The 18,939-nt window shown below is 40.9% G+C and overlaps 2 protein-coding genes across 3 annotated transcripts in view; both read right to left on the reverse strand.

Moving 5' to 3' along the window:
* Positions 1-270, reverse strand: part of Clns1a (chloride channel, nucleotide-sensitive, 1A) — a 24,665-nt gene extending 24,395 nt beyond the window's left edge. Inside the window, exon 1 of the mRNA XM_013013972.1 lies at positions 57-270. Within this exon, the coding sequence (XP_012869426.1) occupies positions 57-181 (125 nt within the window). The 5' untranslated portion in view covers positions 182-270. The remainder of the gene's footprint in view (positions 1-56) is intronic.
* Positions 271-9,072: 8,802 nt separating this feature from the next.
* The window catches only part of Rsf1 (remodeling and spacing factor 1), a 130,228-nt gene continuing 120,361 nt past the window's right edge, over positions 9,073-18,939 (reverse strand). For both annotated transcript variants that reach the window (XM_013014090.1, XM_013014089.1), the window contains exons 15-16: positions 17,534-17,722; positions 9,073-13,526 (exon numbers count right to left, since the gene is read on the reverse strand). In XM_013014090.1, coding sequence (XP_012869544.1) covers positions 12,958-13,526; positions 17,534-17,722 — 758 coding nt within the window. In that variant the 3' untranslated portion in view covers positions 9,073-12,957. The remainder of the gene's footprint in view (positions 13,527-17,533; positions 17,723-18,939) is intronic.

An 18,939-nucleotide genomic window follows, 5' to 3' on the forward strand; every position in this document is an offset into this window, starting at 1 on the left:
GAGCAGCCCCGCAGCGCGGCGAGGGAGGCCGCCGCGGGCGCACGGGGGGACCGTACCTCTCAGAGATGTAGAGGGTACCGGTGCCGAGGCCCTTCCCGTTCAGCACAGCCTCGGTGTCCGGCTGCTGCTGCCGGAGCCCCTCCGCCGGCTCCGGCGGCGGGAAACTTTTGAGGAAGCTCATGGCAGTCGGGGGAATATAAACACAAAAACCTAGGGCAGCCGCGCGCGCAGCGAGCACAGCGCCAGGCGGCACGCCCCGGAAGCGATCGCAGCCACCCGGAAAGACAACCTTGCCTCCACGGAAGCTTCGGCGCTGCGGATCATAGAGATGAGGCATTCTAGGAAGTTGTTTGGAGGTCTTTGTCGTTCCTTGGGCATTTGTTACCAGACGCCGTGGCCCATCTCTTTCTTTTTTGTGTCTCTAGGTTGGGAATATCGCATGTTCTCTGGGACAGGCTGCTTCGCGGTCATCACAGCAGCTCCGTGGGAGAGGAAGCATGAAGAATGGTATTTTGAGCCGGGCGGGGGGTGGCTCACGCCTGTAATCCTAGCTACTCAGGAGGCTGAGATCTGAGGATCGCGGTTCGAAGTCAGCCCTGGCAGGAAAGTCCAAGATAACTTATTTCCAAAAGCCAGACGCGGAGTTGGTGTTAGGACCGGTTTCGCCTAAGTAACTCCATTTTGTCCGGGCAGCCATTTGGTGTTTGTAAAGTAAGTACAAGCTGACCTTGCCCACAAAGAAACTAAAACCTGCTGTTAGTGCAGCAAAGGCAAGCCGAACTGAACCTTATTTACAAAAGGATTCCAAGGAACCAGCAAGTGCCCCATAACAACGCCCGCCAAACCAGGTCGGGGCCGGCCTGGTGGAGGCGTCCAAGCAGCAAAAAGCACCTATGTAACCCTTCTGCTTTTAACCAATGAAGATAAGGGTTAGCTCATAACAGCTATGTGCTCACAGTTAGCCTGCGTTTTTTGCGGTTTTGCCCTATAAAAGTTGGCCTGTAAGACAAGGCGGGGTCCACTCTCGCCCTAGAGAAGGCCCTGACCGGTCAGTTTGATTCTCGATGCTTGGTGCGAAATAAAGCTCTGCTTGACTTTCATCTTGTATGAGTCTCGTTCCTTTGATCAAGGATCCCAAAATAATGGGGCGTCCGGGATCAAACGAGGACTGAGCCAGCATCAGAATTTCTAGGGAAAAAAAAATCTCCGGAGGTAAGATCTCGAGGTCCTGTTCTGCTAGATCCTGTTCTGTTTCTGGGTTTGCGGAGCTCCAGGGGGGAGCCCACCGGGGAGAAACTGGCTCCCCAGGGCCGGAGTGGATGCTGGGACGCCCCATCCCTCCGTCTGTAGATCGCTAGGAGGGGGTTCAAGTCCCCCGAGGCAGTCAGGGGATTGGGAAAATCACCACTAGCAGCAGGTTGTGTTTTTGAGTTGGGGTTACATCTTGTCTGCCCTTAGATTTTCTATCTTGTCGAGGAGGGGCTGCTGGGTCTGCGGTTGTCTTTGTCTTGTCTTTCTGTTGTCTGTCCTGATATTTGTTGTGAATGGAGAAATGGGGCAGGCAGGGAGCAAGGAGCCTGTGACACCCCTGAATCTTGTTCTGCAACACTTGGAGGATTTTCAAGGTAAAGCCACCCAGTTGGGTGACGAAGTTTATCCGGAAAAACTAAGAACACTACCAGATGGAGTGGCCCACTTTCTTTACAGGATGGCCGCCAGAGGGGATGTTCGCTTTGGCCCAAATCTAGTCTACCCAGACTAAGGTCTTGGATTTCCACCGAACATTGTGGCCTGGTGGTACCTGGTCACAGAGCCTCCATCATGGCTAAAACTACACCTTTCTCCTACTAACAAAATCAATTTCTCTCCGAGGCAGGCCAGATCCCCGAAACTAGAAACAGAAGAAAAGGGGAGGCTAAAAAAGACCATCCAGGTTTGGGAAGGTGGCTCAGTGGTAGAGTGCTTGCCTTGCATGCATGAAGCCCTGGGTTCGATTCCTCAGCACCACAGAAGCAGAAAAAAGCCCGAAGTGGCGCTGTGGCTCAAGTGGTAGAGCGCTAGTCTTGAGCTGAAGAGCTGAGGGACAGTGCCCAGGCCCAGAGTTCAGGCCCCACAACCGGCAAAAAAATAAAAGACCATCCTACCTTGGACAGATACAGATGATTTGGACTTCCCACCTCCCTATTCTTCCTCTAGACTCAAGTCTCAGCCCAGGAATACTCTCACCAGCCTACCCCATACGCGGAAGGGAGCCGCTTATGGACCCATTGAACAGAAAGACCAACCCAATTCTTCCCCCTCCCTCTACCCTCCTCTGCCACCCTCTCCCCCTCCAGTTCCAAAGGCTCCAATGCTGCCCTTCGCAAGGAAGCTCCACCGGATGGGAGAGGGCGCCCCTACCTAACCTATGTTCCCTTTCTTCTTCTGACATCTATAACTGGAAAGCCCAGCATAAGTCTTTCTGTGCCCACCCCCAGGATCTGATTAGTCTCTTGGAAACTGCCTTCCTTACCCACTGGTCCTCCTGGGTGGACATCCAACAGCTCCTTATGGCCCTCTTTAATGCAGAAGAGAGGAACCGCATTATAAGGGAAACACATCAAGTGATAATTGAGAGGTTGGGCCAAGTCCCCCGGAAAATGGAAGACTACTGCCCAAGAGAACCCCCCCAACTAGGACCCAAACACCAATGAAGGTAAGGAGAGCCCCATTTCTACCGCCAGACTCTGTTGAGGGGACTCCGTGCGGCTACAAGGAGGCCCATAAATCTAAGATCAGCGAGGTGACTCAAGGTAAGGATGAGTCCCCAGGGGCTTTTCGGGAAGGGCTTATGGAGGTACCCCAAAATCTGAGAGCAATTAGCCTTGCCTTCGCTAGCCAGTCGGCCCCAGACAGGAGGAGGAAGCTCCAGAAAATTGAGGGGTTTGAAGGGAAAAACCTGCTAAATTAGTGGGCATAGCAGAAAAGGTGTTCAGCAACAGGGACGTGCAAGAGGATGAAAGGCAGAGCAGGAAAATGGTTAAGGTATTGGCGTTCCATGAGGCGGGAAAGAAATGGGGAAGGAGGTCAGTGGAAAGGAAAGAGGCAGGTAGGACATGGTCAGTGGAGAGAAAAGCCTAAGCGCCAGGAAAGCAGGTGGGAAGGCTTAGGTTCAGGTCAGGGACCCTGAGCCAAGGAGCGGCCTAGCCCACCGAGCTGCAAAGCAAGCAGCCCGAGAAAAGGCGCACGAACTGGCTGCCCTCCCGGCTCCAGCCCTAGTGGAAAAGCCAAGCTATTCCTAAGACAACTTAAAATATTTACAAAAGTGGGGTGAACTAGTGGGGGGAGGGGAGTGGGCCAAAACTAGGACAAGGAAAGTTGGTTCTTCCCCAAAGGCTGGGGACAAAGCAGCACTCCTTTGGGGACACGCAAGCTGAAAGACTTGTCATGTTCCTAAGCTAGGACATGTGGTTCAAGATATGCTAAACAGAAGTGCTCAATGTCAGACAGTAAACGCAGGGGGAACCAGGATGGGAAGAGAGAGCCAGAGAAAGAGAGAGAGGGACAGACAGACAGACAGACAGAGACAGAAAGAGAGAGAGGGCACCAGGAATGTATTGGGAAGTGGATTTCACAGAGAATGAAACAGGGAAGGTATGGATACAAGTATATGCTAGTTTTTGTGGAGACCTTTTCTGGGTAGAGGCTTTCTCCACCAAACCTGAGAGGCCAAAAAGCTACCAGAGGAAATAATTCCTAGGTTTGGGGTGCCTCTCACGGTCGGGTCAGATAACGGCCCTGCATTTGTGAGTTCAGTCTCCCAGGCCTTGGCCAAGGCCGCAGGCACTAATTGGAAACTACCCAGTGTCTACCGGCCCCGGAGCTGTGGACAAGTAGAACGAACCAGACTCCCAAAGAGACCTTGACAAAGTTAATTCTGGAGACTGGCGGTGGATGGGTGGATCTCCTTCCCTTCGCCCTCCTTAGATCTCCCAGCACACCTTACTTTACACAAGGTTACCCCACTTGAGGTAATGTGTGGGGGACCCCCCCTCCACTCTGCACACTACAAGAGGTTGCCTTGGCGGAAATGACTGAGCAGCCTGTGCTCCAGTCACTGCAGCAGGCGTACATCTGCACGCAGGGATCTGAGCCACCAAGTGGGAGAACACCGGAAGGGACCATTGATGGTCATCTTGACCACCCCCCCCCCCGCCCTGTGACCTTCAAAGTAGCAGGTCTGAGGACCCGCATTCACGCGTGCCACGTGAAACACGCCGAGAACGAGGACGCCCCCCAGGGATGGAAGCCGCTGCCGATGGACCCCGCCGACCGTGGACTAAAGCTGAGACCCAGAAGACCATGACTTTATTGTTGTTTTCCTTGTTGCCTTTATTGTTGCCTGGTGGTATGGGAGCTTCTGAGTCACCTCACATGACAGAAAAGTACAGCTGGGAGATAAGACAAATCAGGAGAAGTAAAAAAGCTCATACAAGGGCTGGGATGTTGGCTCAGTGGTAGAGCGCTTGCCTTGCATGCAAGAGGCCCTGGGTTCGATTCCTCAGCACCACATAAGCAAAAAGAAAAAAGCCGGAAGTGGCGCTGTGGCTCAAGTGGTAGAGTGCTAACCTTGAGCTGAAGAGCTGAGGGACAGCGCCCAGGCCCAGAGTTCAGGCCCTACGACCGGACCCAAAAAAAAAAAAAAAAAAAAGCTCATACCAAGTGGTGAAAACACAACTCACCAAACTGTACAAGGTAATGTGTCCCTGTGCCAGCTGCCCCCCCATATCTGGCTGCATTACCAGGGTTACTAGGCCCCACCACTTTTATATGTGTCCAAGTGTCACAGCCCCGCCTTGTAACGCTCCTGGGGGTGTGACACAATAACCACTAGCTGGACTCCATCTCGTGCCAACCCCCATCTTAGGATAATCAAACGACAATGCAAAAATTCTGCTACATGGGTCCCACATGATAGTCCTTGTTATAACAAATCCCCGGTACCCGCTTTGGGAATATGGCAGAAGCTGGGGTCTCAGATATTATGAAGATGGCACTGACCGGGGTGGAAATGTTCACAATCCAGAAATTAAAACTAAAAAAAAAAACCATCCCGGACTGATAGGGCCAAACCCAGTTCCAAATCCCCTAAAGCCATCGAAACAAATGCGGCCTCCCACCACCTTTGCCCCGGAAAAAGAAAAAAAAAAAATGAAGACCAATGTCGACAACCTTCAAATAAATCCATCTTTTTCTCTCCACGGACTAGCTTTCACTTTATTAATTGACTGAACTTCAAAAGCTCTTCACCTAGTTAATATTTCCGATCACAGTTTGCAAAAAGTCTGCCAGTCTATTGTTAAGCAATAGTAAAAGTTCAGCTTGAATTTTACTGTATTCCAACAATGAGGAAGAATTGTCAAATCAAAATTTGGAAATGAGCGCCAGGCATTGTGTTGCACACCTGTAATCCCACCACTTGAGAAGTGACAGGAGGATGGCACATTTGAAGCCAGTCTAGGCTACCCCTGCTAATAATCACAACAATAAATTGGTGATGAGCGTCATACTCAGGGTTGGTCCATTAAAGTAATCTGATTTATTCCCTTTTTAAATGTGCTGATCTGTATCATGCACCTGCTTACTGGTAGGCAAGTCAGCCTATACCTAAATGTCCCCTATTTCAAGAATTCACACCCAAAGTAAGTAAACTACAAAAGAACTCATTTACTCCTTCACCCTCCACAAAGAACAGAACTTTTGCCTATGGCTGTTTCAGTGGTGTAGTTCAGAGCTCCAGTGGGACCACACAGCACAGTCAAAAAATAGTTTTCTATTATCTGTAGATACTGACTTGGCAAGTTGCCTTAAAATTACTTTGAATTCTGTTACAATGGTGACATATGAATGCACAAATATTTTGTATTTAAGTATCTGTATTTTAAAAAATAAATTATTTTAGAGAAATTGGTGCACTTGCAAATTTACTTTATACATAGTGAAAAATAAGTCTGTAACTGGGTATTAAAATATCTTAACCTTCATGAGCCTTTAACAGAAAAATATTAGTTTTCTAGATGTCACAAAATTTAAAACTAGGCTTACAAACACATGCTAAGTAAGTCAAAGTATTTAAATTTTTTATTGTGACAATTGACATATATATTAAATGAAAGAAATGACAGTATATAATAAAACATTTTAAAGAAAAATTACACAATTAGGCCAGCCGCTATAAAATGGCTTTAGGCCTAGCTTATAACACTAAGTTCTGACCAGACTGTAGTGAGACATTAAACATTTTGTTAACAAAAATACTGGCACCAGCCACAACGTATTTTGGTTGTCACAAGGAATATTGTATTTAAACTATCCACTGCAATTCTAACACACCAGGTGTTCAAACACTGCAGTTAATTCCTGAATCTCTTTAAGCTATCAGGAATCACCCATGTTTATTATACACAAAATTTAGTGTTACCAGAATCACATTTCTAGTTTTCAGTTCTCTTTCCATCTCCCTCACACCATGAAGTACATTATTATATGATAGCACTCTAGCTTCTATTAACGTATGGTCCTGATTAACTTGAAGAGTTTTATGCCTATCTTGGAGTTTCTTCTTTAGCCCTCATCTCCAAATAAAATATTCCAAGTGTCTATCTGGAAACTTTTTTATACGTAAGAAATAAAGCATTTCACTAAAGTACATATGAAAATCCAGGTGATCTAGAGCAAATGCTTCTTGGATTCCAGTGATTTAAGATCAATTAAACTATTTATTGTATCTTATCTGGAATCTGTATTGTTCATGTGGATATTCATAGCCCCAAGTAATATGAAAAAAACAACAGACTTCCTACATTGACAGTAAAGTTTGCTTAGAAATTATTACAGATTTAAATGATTTTTCTTATTTATTTATTGGTCATGGGGCTTGAACTCTGGGCCTGGGCGCTGTCCCTGAGCTCATCTGCTCAAGGTTACTGCTCTACTACTTGAGTCACAGTACCTCTTCTGGTTTTCTGGCAGTTTTTTGGAGATGAGTCTCATGGACTTTGTTGCCTGGGCTGGCTTCGAACCATGATCCTCAGATCTCAGCCTCCTGAGTAGCTAGGATTACAGGCATGAGCCACTGGTGCCCTGCTAGATGATGCAAAATATATTTGCACTACAAAGATGAGAAATTAGAATAGTAAATCATCAGATGGCAAAAAGTCCTGGCATTAAAAAAAGGTATCAATGTATTGATAAAAATGTGTCACAAAAATCAAACCAGCAGTTCTTCAATATTTCTCAAATTGAATATTTCCTTTCCAGCCATCTTTCAGCAAGCATTCCTGTGTAACTGAGTCTTCTGAATAACTAGAAAACAAGCCCTGTCCTATCCCTACCAACACAGGACATCCATCCTCTCTGAAGTGCACATGGCAGTTTAGGGCAAGCTACTGTTCAGATACTATGATTCTGAAGCTACTTTGATAATAAAATACCAGACCAACATTGAAAATTATAAGGCATCATGAAAACCATGCACTGAAAGAATATGCTGTTGGCTGTCAAAATTGGGCTGTTACAGTTGTTCTGATCCTGAAAAATCCACTGACTCTAATATAAAGATTTGTGTGTGTGTGTGTGTATGTCTCCATGTAGGTGAGTATATCATGCAATGATCACAAAGCTTTGGAAACAAATTTTAGCCTAATTTCAAGTCTTGTCCATCCAGCAGTATTGACATGCTTAACTCTGCTTAAGGGCAGTAGAATGAAAAAGACCATAGCACAAATTTTTAAACAATTGTAGGTTTAATTACATAATGCACCTGTAGAGGTTCTAGCATAAACACAATTGTAAAAATCTACATCCTATTTTAGGGTATTTTTCCCACCTCCCATCCCTTAAAAGCTGTACAGTTATAAAAAAATGTGACTCTCGAGCAAAATAAACTTTTTTTCCCCCCAACATACAAAATAAGTTAAATGATTCAGGTCTTGAGCCATTAAATTTCTCAGTGAAGGTGTTCTGGCTGCCTGTAAGCATGATAGGCAGGCTCCTGGTCTATGATCAAAACTCAATAAATACAGATCAAACAAAATCCCCAAACACTTAAATTAGATTTCCTTAGCAACTGATGAAATATAGTTAAGGTTAACAACTCCATTCTCAACTTACATCATCCAGTGGCAAAAAAGAACAAGGCAGGTTATTCAGTCCTTTGCACATTTTCTAGCTTGTACTGGTTTGGCAAAAAAAAGCACAAATGTTGTTCTTTTAAAAATGTCTCTTTTTAGAATTTGTTACTCAAAATGTCTACAGCGTAATAAATTCCTACTTATATAATAACATGTCTTCTCCTATTCCTTATGTACAGGATAGACATACTTAAAAATTATTAACATAACATCTTCAGTAACCAAAACTACAATGTACCAAAACGGGATTGACAGAATCTTCCAGAACTAAGTGGCATAAGTATGAAATGAAAAAGTAATTGAGCTTACATGGCCGAAATGTGGGGAAAAAAATCCACTAAGGGAACACAATTCTAATAAAATACCAGAGAGGCCCTTTATGAGTAAAAAAGTATTGGGTGCACTATCTACAGTGAATATATACCTAGCTTATTATATTTTGGCCTATGACTGTTGACTTGGGAATGACAATCCTCAATGTGGTTATATAGTTCTTTAGCAATTCTTGGCACTCAAAAAACATTAGAATAATTTAAGTTGGAGTGAAATATTTTGAAAAGACATCAGTAAAACTCAATAGCCCAGTTTAAAAACACTGACAGCAATCTTTCATGATTGGTATAAAATGAAAACAAAAATCAGCAGTTACTTACCCCTTCCAAGATAGGTTTATAGGGAATTACACATTTTTACTGGGAATGGTGGGTAGAAGAGGAATGGATATTCTAAGAGTTTAATATGCACCTGTACTACTTTTAAGCAGCTGAGGACTGGGTAGATTATGGCACATATTCACTCTTGGCATTCTCTGCTTCTTGGAATACACTTTAAGAGATTCAAACCAACAAGAGAAACTTTTCCTCCAGGCTAATTCTATAATCAAATGATATTATTTTTTTTGTCATTTGTAATGCAACTATTTGCCTTATTTCTTTTTACAAATTAATGTGGTTTCATTCTAGTAAACTGTCGTGTGTGTGTGTGTGTGTGTATTCCATTTGAAAAAGAATCTGTCTTTAAATACTTGTTCTAAAGCTGTGAGGGAACAGTTAGGGATCTGTTCCATTGTGTTGGTAAAGAATGAAGTTCACACATTCTGTGTGTTGAATCTGTAGTTTCATTAGGATTTTGAATATCTCTTATGCCTACAAACAAGCTAAGCAGGCATTCCTTGTGACAAAAGAAATTCCATCAATTCTACTTTAAAAAATATTTTCTCATTTTGACTAAACAAGTAAATGTCCACATTTGTCTTAATACATATATTTTTTGTAAATATGTACGATGGGTTCTGGTCAACAAGGAAGTGAAAACTGGCATGTAATATTCTTGAAAATAAATTTGTTAAAAAAACCTTTTATTTAGTAATATCATTATCACTCAAAGTTCTTGATTCTTTGGTCACTTTTTTAAAAAATAGATTTACCAGTATACATGAATTTATTTTTAATGGAACTTCTTTTTATCCTCTTAATCTACAACCTTGGCCAGGTGGAAAAGGATGTCAAGGAAAATCAACTTTAGTATATCACATATATTCTTCTTGAAAGTACTTGTCACCCTTTCATAGTAATGTGACAACAGAATATTTTACATTAAACATTATTTCATCAGGACAAATGTACAAAACCAGTCTGCGTCCTTTTCATATAATTCAGTTCAAAGTTTCTACATTGTGAAAATTTAGCTAGTTTCCAAACCTTTACAGAAATTGCAAACTAAACAGTCTGAATACTAAACTCTATCTTCCCTTAATATATTTGCTTTATACTAGAGTTTAATATTGGGAACCCACCTTTATTCAGTAAAAGGGAGGTATAAACTAGGAAAGGGCGCTATTCTATAGCAGTTGTTGAGACACTAAATCCATAGTTGAAAAGAACCAAAAGATGATTGCTCCTTTCCTTTCTGTCCAGTGCTGAAGATTGTTTCATGCCTTTAAATATAAACATATTTTTTCCATTTTTAAGAGTACTTCTTCAGAACATGTTCAGAATACACATTTCTGAGAAATAATAGATTCTGAGGACTGACTCTATAAACATTAAACAAGGGTAGGACTTAGCTCAGTGCTAGAACACTTGCCTAGCATGGATGAAGCCCCGGGTTCATTCCTCAGCACAGATCAAGAACAAAACCAGAATAAAAAAACAAGCAGTACAACTGTTCACCATTTGATCAGTCTATCTGTACAGTAAGAATTAGCTGCCTAGATTACATTCTTAGTAGATGAACCATAAGTAATTGGTTTAATGGGAATTTAGCCACATAAGAGTATCAAGTTGGCAGTTTATTCAAGTTTGATAAGTGTCAGGCAGCACAAGTGGTTTTATAACCCATGTTGGGACATTTGCTAATGGTACACTCAGTCTTTACTATGGGAGGAGAGAAAACTCCTTATTTCATACCAGGAAATCTGTTGTTCAATTATCCATTTAATACTACTAACAACTGCTTAACTGAGAAGTAGGAATAATAGGGGAAGCAGGAGCTGAGGCATCCAGAGGTAGAGAGGCAGGGCACATGGGAGAGTTTCTATTTAGTGGCTTTACCTGGTTGTAGAAGTAAAACAGGGCAGGGAGACGGGGTGTCAGGAAAGACTGCCTGAATGTTGAACCACTTACCTTGCATGGATAGAAATCCTTTTAGATAAAATATTAAAATTCTTAGTAACTTTCAAATAAATGAAACAAACCTACCTAGAAAGGTTAATTGGCTTTTTTTTTAAAGGCCTACTATGCTGCTTGTGATAAACCGTCCCCTCCCTTTTCAATGAAACATTATCTCAAAATAAAAATCACAACTTGCTTGGAACCATATGCTCTTGTTGCATCCTATTTTTAGGCTGCTTTCATTATTTTATTTTGATACAGATACATATACATTGTTAGAATCAAAGCAAAAATATTAATGGGTAGGTACTATAGAAATAAAGTGAAACAAAAAAAATAACAACTGCAAAATAACAGCTATAAATGTTCAAGGCCCAAAGAAGATTTAAGGGCAATCAATACCTGTTGAGGAAGGACAAATAGGAATTATAAAGTTTTTTTTTGGGGGGGTGGGTGGGTGGGATATTTATAATGTAAGTCTAATGCCAGCTTTGTAATAAAAAGGAGTGGTTTACACTACACACTGACTACCATATATAATGATTAATTGGAAAAGAGAAATGAAGTTCCCTGGGCCAGCAGCAGATATGGTGTGTCAGTTGCCGGCAACAGACAACACTGGAACAGAAAAACCCAAACCTCAGGGCAAGAGCACTCACAGAACTAATGGTTAAAGGTTTCAGAACGTTACAGGCAAGATTTGATCACAAGCACTATATTCTGTACAATGTTATGGCTCTGCCTGAAAATTTACAGCTGTAACAGAAAAGAAAATGAACTTCATATTTTAGTGTCAGCTTCTTTTAAGTTATTTAGTTACAAACGACCAAAACAGGGCTTATTGTTCTTTAAAATGTTGAGATGTTTGAAATGGATACCAAGCTTTTTAGGTATATTGGCAGTTCTCATTCAATTCTATGTTGGTTGTGTGACTACTCATAAATTTTAATATAAGTCTAATGGCCAAAGGCCAAAACTACATTCAAACCCTGCTAATATATCCAGGCAGATAGAAAATTTCAACACACATACATACATACACACATACACACACATTAAAACTCAAATTAAAAACCTCCCAAAGGAACTGCTTTGTTTGTAGACTTCAATTTGAAGTAGGTACTAAGGGCAAGAATAGACCAGCTAAAATTCACCTGAAAATCCCTTTCCAGTCTTCAAAATGTGCCATTGTCAGCTTAGTATCTCTTTATGTACATTATACATGGATGTTATTTCGCTCAAAATGACATTTCAGATATTTAAACATCAAGTGGCCAGAAGACAAGGGTTTGAGTACCAGCAAAGTACATAGCCCACCAGGGTTTTTTAGGAAAGATCACACTCATTTCACTAACTTCCCTGGAGACACAGGATATTAGAGAGGCCACCTTATTACCACTGCATAAAGCTAATGTAAAACATTTGTTACTAGCATGATTGGTTGTCAAAGCTTCATTACACACTTTAATATACAAATGCTTTTCAGATGATTTTTTTCTTTTTCCAAACAAGTAACTCCGCTGTAACAGAAACTTGGGTAAAAGTGTTTTGATGATGATACTTTCACGGTCTCTTCTTTATTTAAAGTGTGGTAACTTTAATAAAAACCAAGTTGATTTCGCGAAGGTTATTACTAATTAACACATGTATGATGTTACCTACAATTCTCAATCTGCAACGATACAGATTTGGACTTTTAGACAATCTGTTAATCATCATCTATGCCATGAATGTTTAAATATAATATATATTTTAATATGAAAAAGCTAAAGCACAAGTGCTTTCTCCCACCCCTAAATTCTGTTTTGGGCCCTGATAGATATGGAATGCATTCTTATCTACCCTTTTCACAAAGTCAGGAGAGCTCAGGAAATATAAAGTCAAAAATATACAAATCTTTGTTGTTATTATAATAAGATTTTTTTTCCATGAATGAAATTACCAAGGACCATGAACTTGGAAAAAGAAAATCAAAGGAATTTACAGCAATTATTTATCTTCAAAGTTCAAAACTGGTCACTTCACAGAAAGACTTCAGGGTCTGTTGTGATTTTTCTTCTAAAAAGTCATTCTGTAGTGGAGTTTTCTAGGAAAAATTAAACAGCTTTTAATAACTGGCCCGCTGGTGTGTGAGCTACCGTGGAATAAATTAGCACAAAAATGGAAAAAAAGTCTTATAACTGTTCACTGTTACAGACATAATCGACAAGGTCAGTCACTCTCAAAAGCTCATCTTCTTCCTCTTCTGGTGCTCCTGCCTCCTGCCCACCACTTGTCCCATTGGAGGCTAGGCTTGCACTGGCTGTGCTATTGTCCTTGGGGGTTTGGGGCTTGTCAGCTGGCTTGCCCATCAAGTTCTCAATGGCTTTGCCAGGACTCTGTCCATTGGTGGAAGGCAAGTCCACTAAACTATAGTCCAATGGACTTTCCACTTTGCCTACATTTTCAAAGTCTTCTTCCTCATCACTTTCTATCCGGTAGGGCTTTTTGGTGCTCTCTTGCTCTGAGGGCAGGGTTCTGGGCTGGCTGTCATGGGTAGGCTGGTCTGCATCTCCATGGGCATTGTCACAGCTTTCCTCATCTGTCTCAATCCGGTGTAGCCGTTTTCGGGATGGTTTGCCTTCCTCTTCTTCCTCCTCATCAGCTTCTGAATACTCATCTGTGCTTCGGCCCCGCTTTCGAACTGATCGTTTTGATTCTTTAGCTAGCTCATCATCTTCAGAGTTCTTGGACATATAGCTCTCTAGAATAAACAGCATATTTAAACTTTTGGCACAGTGAACCATAAACAGTGCTCCTTCCCTATCTATATGCACTTATAGTCTGCTTTCACGTCTAAGTGTACGTAAGTATTTCTCTTCAGTAGTAAATGGCCTCTTTCAGTCCTCTAACAAACAGTGTCCAAGAATTCATGTGGGGGGCTGGGAAGGTGGCTCAGTGGTAGAGTGCTTGCCTTGCATGCATGAGGCCCAGGGTTCGATTCCTCAGCACCACATAAGCAGAAAAAGCTGGAAGTGGTGCTGTGGCTCAAGTGGTAGAGCACTAGCCTTGAGCTGAAGAGCTGAGGGGGCACCATGACTAGCAAAAAAAAAAAAAAAGAATTCATGTGGACTCAACCTATGATTTTAGGAAAGAGAAGATTTCCTAGCGAAGTCTGATGATCCTTGCATTGAAAGATAGATTGATCACAGACTAGGAAATCCCTTCTCACTAGTCCTAAAAATTAGGACTTACACTGATAAAGACAAGTTAAAACTGGGCAGCCCTTTGTTCATCTGAAATACCATTCAATTTTCATGTTATTAAATGCCTTTGATAGTCTAGAAATGTCTTCTTCTGTCTATACTTACCTCACATACTCTTGTAGCTTTGTATACCACTTATATGCTGATAATCCTCTTTCTGGTTTAGATAAAATCACTATATTCCAGAGTCCCCTGTCAAACTGCCTCCTCAACTTAAAGAGCTTTGATATAAACTTAACAAACATATAAACATATCAAACAAAACATTCCCTTTAAGTTTGTGGCACTGTGGTTTCTACCATCTTAATTTCTTTTTTGGCTGGTTGTGGGACTTGAACTCTAGGCACTGTCCCTGAGTTCTTCCGCTCAAGACTAAGCACTCTACTACTTGAGCCACAGTGCCATTTCTGGTTTCGTGGTAGTTAAGTGGAGATAAGAGTCTCATGGACTTTCCTGCCCAGGCTGGCTTTGAACTGCAATCCTCAGGTCTCAGTCTCCTGAGTAGCTAGAATTACATGTGTGAGCCAAAGGTGCCTGGCTTAATTTCTATTTTTGTGTGTGACAGTACTGAGTACAAAAAACTCAGGGTCTGGACACTGTCCTAAGCTTAGCTTTTCTGCTCAAGGCTAGCATTCTACCATGTGAGCCACAGCTCCACTTTTGGTGGCTTAACTGGAGAGAAGGCTTGGACTTTGATCCTCAAATGTCAGTCTTCTGATTGAGCCATGAGCCACTAGTGCTTGGCTCTCACAATTCTATTCTTAAAATTGTTCTTTAATTCTTTATCTCACCCAGTCCTCAATAAATTCTAGCTTCAAAACATATCTGTAAACTTGACTGCTATGGCCCCAGTACCAGTCACCATCATCTCCCACTTAAGATGGTTTAAGCACCTCCTAACTGGTCTCCATGTTATTCCCTGGTCCCTTTCAATTTATTCATAAATACAACTATCATAGCAACTTAAAACTAAAGTCAGATGAAACTTTCAAAATCTTCCAATTGCTTTTCAGTTCACACAGAATAAAATCTACAATGGCCATGTTATCCAATGATTAAGAATTAGTCATGTGGTTATTTAACTTAATTAAAATTCAACAAAAATTCAGTTTTCTGATCAAACTAGCTACATTTTAAGTGCTCAACAGCCACATAATATTACTGCTCACTGAACTGATGAGTATGGACACAGAATATTGCCATCATTGTAGAAATACAGCTCTGGTCTACATAAGACAGCAGCATTTTTCTCCCCTGCAAAGGGCAGATCCAGACTCTGTCCCAACTACTCAACTTTTTATGAAAACAGTTACGTAGTATTTAAACAAAGGGGTATAGCTACCTTTCAGTAAAACTTTGTTAAAAGCTTATTTGTGCAAACAAGTGTGATACAGTTTATTTATTTATTTTTTTTGGGTCCGGTCATGGGGCCTGAACTCTGGGCCTGGGCGCTGTCCCTCAGCTCTTCAGCTCAAGGCTAGCACTCTACCACTTGAGCCACAGTGCCACTTCCGGCTTTTTTTTCTTCTGCTTATGTGGTGCTGAGGAATTGAACCCAGGGCCTCATGCATGCAAGGCAAGCTCTCTACCACTCAGCCACCTTCCCAGCCCCTATGGACTCTTATTCTATATATGATCTGGCACCCATTGATCTCAATGCTTCATCTCATACTCTATTTGGAAGCTTTCACTCATTCAGTTAAAACAACCATGGATCCCCTTCTGTTCCCTGAGCATGCCAGGCACAAACTTGGCTCAAGGCTGTCACATGTGTTGTTCCATCTGTCAGTATCATTCTTCTTTTAGTTAACTGCTTGCCTCATACCCAATATTCCTTCTTTACTTAAACTTTGTTTTCATTCCTCTCTTGCTCTTGTTCTTCCTGCCTCCCTTGCTGGGAACTGAACTCAGGGCTTTTTGCATCCTACACAAATGCTATACCACTGAGCTATACTTCCAGTCCTTAAATGTTGTACTTTCAGTAATTTAAAGTTATGACTTTTTTTAATTGTCAAGGTGATGTACAGAGGGGTTACAGTTATATAAGTAAGGTAATAAGCACATTTCTTGTCAGACTTGTTACCCCTTCCAGTAATGACTTTCTTTAGTACACAATCTGAAGTCCCAACTACTCTCCCAAGCTCCTATCTCCTGTTTGTTTCAATCCCTCCTAACATCTATCTCCATCTAATGCTTCACACTCTACTTATTTATCTAGATTGGTTTTCCCCCTCCATCTTTGACTAAAAATAAGTTACATGAGGGCTATTTTGTTTTCTGTTAATTTAAATTAGAATACAGTAAAATTTAACATATACTTAATGGCTGAATCAATTTATCCATTACATGTGAAGGAAAACAAGCATGTAATACATTCATACATTCTTCTTTTCCTGGCTTTCATGTAAATTCAATTTCTTATGTTTAATCTACAAAACAAAATCATTTTCGAAACAGGTCATAAATAGTGATGAATTAAATGTATAAAAAGAAAAGGTGGCATTGAACATTGGTGGTGCCTCTTACCTGTAATCCTAGCTATTCAGGAGGCTAAGATCTGAGGATTGAGATTCAAAGCTAGCCCAAGCAGAAATCCATGAGACTGATCTCCAATGAACCAGAAAAAATCCACAGTGGAGCTGCGTCTCAAGTGAAAGAGCACTAGCATTGCTAGAAAGCTTAGGGACAGTGGCCAGGGCCTAGGTTCACATGTGCATGAACATAAGCATGCATGCACACACACATACACAAAGTGGGAAAGCAAGATTATTTAAAATGAACTTAGGAAGAGCTCTAAATTTTAAATACAAAAACTACATGGACAAACTTGTGAAGTAGAATTTTCCCTACACCTTCTGGGATGGGACACAGTAAGAATGGAGAGAGACAGTAGATACTTTAGTTAAAAATTGGCTCTTTAGGGCATAGGAAGTTATCACAAAGGCCAAAAATAATGGGCAGAAAAAGGAACAGAGACAATTACAAAGCAAACTACACTCTTTTGAGACCTCTAAAGACTCAGTTTCAATGAAGAATTTATTACAGAAGAATTCTCAAAAACTAGCATCTTATCAAGGGTCATTTATTTAAGCTATGTTTATGGGGATTGTGAGTTTTTTAGTTGTTTTTTTGTGTGTGTGCTGGTACTGGGCCTTGAGCTCAAGGCCTCTCATTTGTACTTAGTTTTTTTACTCAAGGCTGGTGTTCTACCACTTGAGCCATACCTCTACTTCTGGCTCTTTACTAGTTAACTGAAGAGTCTCTTGGAAATTTCTGAGTTGGCTTTCTATTTCAATCCACAGATCTTAGTCACCTGAGTAGCTAGGATCACAGGTGCCAGCTATAGTGCCCAGCTTACCCTATAATTAGTGATTGAAAAGAAAGATTTCAAAGCTATTTCTTACAGGAATTAAAAAAAATTCTGCAAAAATCACAATCTGAATTCACTTCTATAGTGTCTTTCTGCCTTGTCCGTACTTCCATGAACAGGACATTTAATCCTTACCTTCACTTTCTGAGCTGGAAAGTCTGCGCTTGTGAACTCGCCTTATTTCTTTACCACGCCGTAAACTTTTCTGGGAACCTTCACTTTCTGAATCTTCTTTATAATTAATTTGTCTTTTCTGGTTCCTCCTTGACCGCCTTCGTCGAGTTTCTACAAAATCATCACTAAAATCATCGCTAAAGTCACTTTCTATTAAAAAGAAAAAAGAAGTAGAAAATTTACGTCTATTTAGTAGCAGTATAACTAGAATAAGGCTATTAAAAAATGTAAGGATACTAACTACAATTTAGTTAAAAAATGTTTCATGAATAGTGACTTTTAAATCTTATTTTCTTCCTAATGAGTCATCTACGAAAGTCTTTAATGCCAAGCCTCTATACATATACTATTATTAGTTAATCTTCAAGATAACCAAGTGTGGAAGAAAAATGAAACAAAGAAGAAAGTAGAAAAAAGATCTGGAGCAAATAGGGCTAACTCGTGGCACAGTGCTTGTTTTGGTAACTGGCTTAATCCTCAGAGATGCAAAAGCAAACAAACAAAAGGACAAATAAAATGTCATAAATATATTTTAAAATGATATTTATTGCATTCAGCCTTGTGCTTCCTGATCAGGTACAAATCTGTCATATGTGCACTTCTTCGTGGACAAGTCATCAGAATCTTCATTTGATAATCTGCTGATCCTACTGTGGCTACACTCAAAACTCTTTAACAAAAGAAAACTCATCATCCTATTCCAAAGAAGAATACATTTTTACCTTTCTGTATTTGGGATGTAAATCTGGTAAGTAAGACACATAGGGTTACATAAACTCTCAAAGCACTGCTAAATAGAACCTTTTTTGTCATCTCTGGTCAATAAACCACAATGGGGCTTACTGGTACCTACATATTTATTCAAAATGTCATAGTCAGTAAAGTAAAAATGTAAGGGGCATTACAAGTTTAAGGAAAACAAAGACTATGAGTAAATAAAACGTATAATTTAGATTAATTATAGACTAGGAAAAAAGGATATACATGACAGCTTGGGGACATTATATTGATTGTATTAAGTATTGTTGATAGATAATAGTGTTCTATCAATTGAAATTCTGATTTTGATAATTGCACTGTGATTATATAATGAAATATTCTTGTCTTTTTCCAAATAATCACACAAAGATGCATTCTTCTGCCACTTATTCAAAGATTTAGAAGACTGAGAAACAATCATAATGATGGCCAGGCAGGGTTACAACACCCATATTTGTGGCACTTCCAAACGTGCTAATCACATAAACCAGTTTTCTCCCCCCAATCCTGGGGCTTGAATTCCAGGCCTGGGCACTGTCCCTGAGCTTCATTTGCTCAAGGCCACCACTTGAGCCACAGCACCACTTCCAACCTTTTCTTTTTTTTTT

This window comes from Dipodomys ordii, unplaced genomic scaffold, assembly GCF_000151885.1.
Source record: "Dipodomys ordii isolate 6190 unplaced genomic scaffold, Dord_2.0 Scaffold22, whole genome shotgun sequence".
Lineage (NCBI taxonomy): Eukaryota > Metazoa > Chordata > Mammalia > Rodentia > Heteromyidae > Dipodomys > Dipodomys ordii.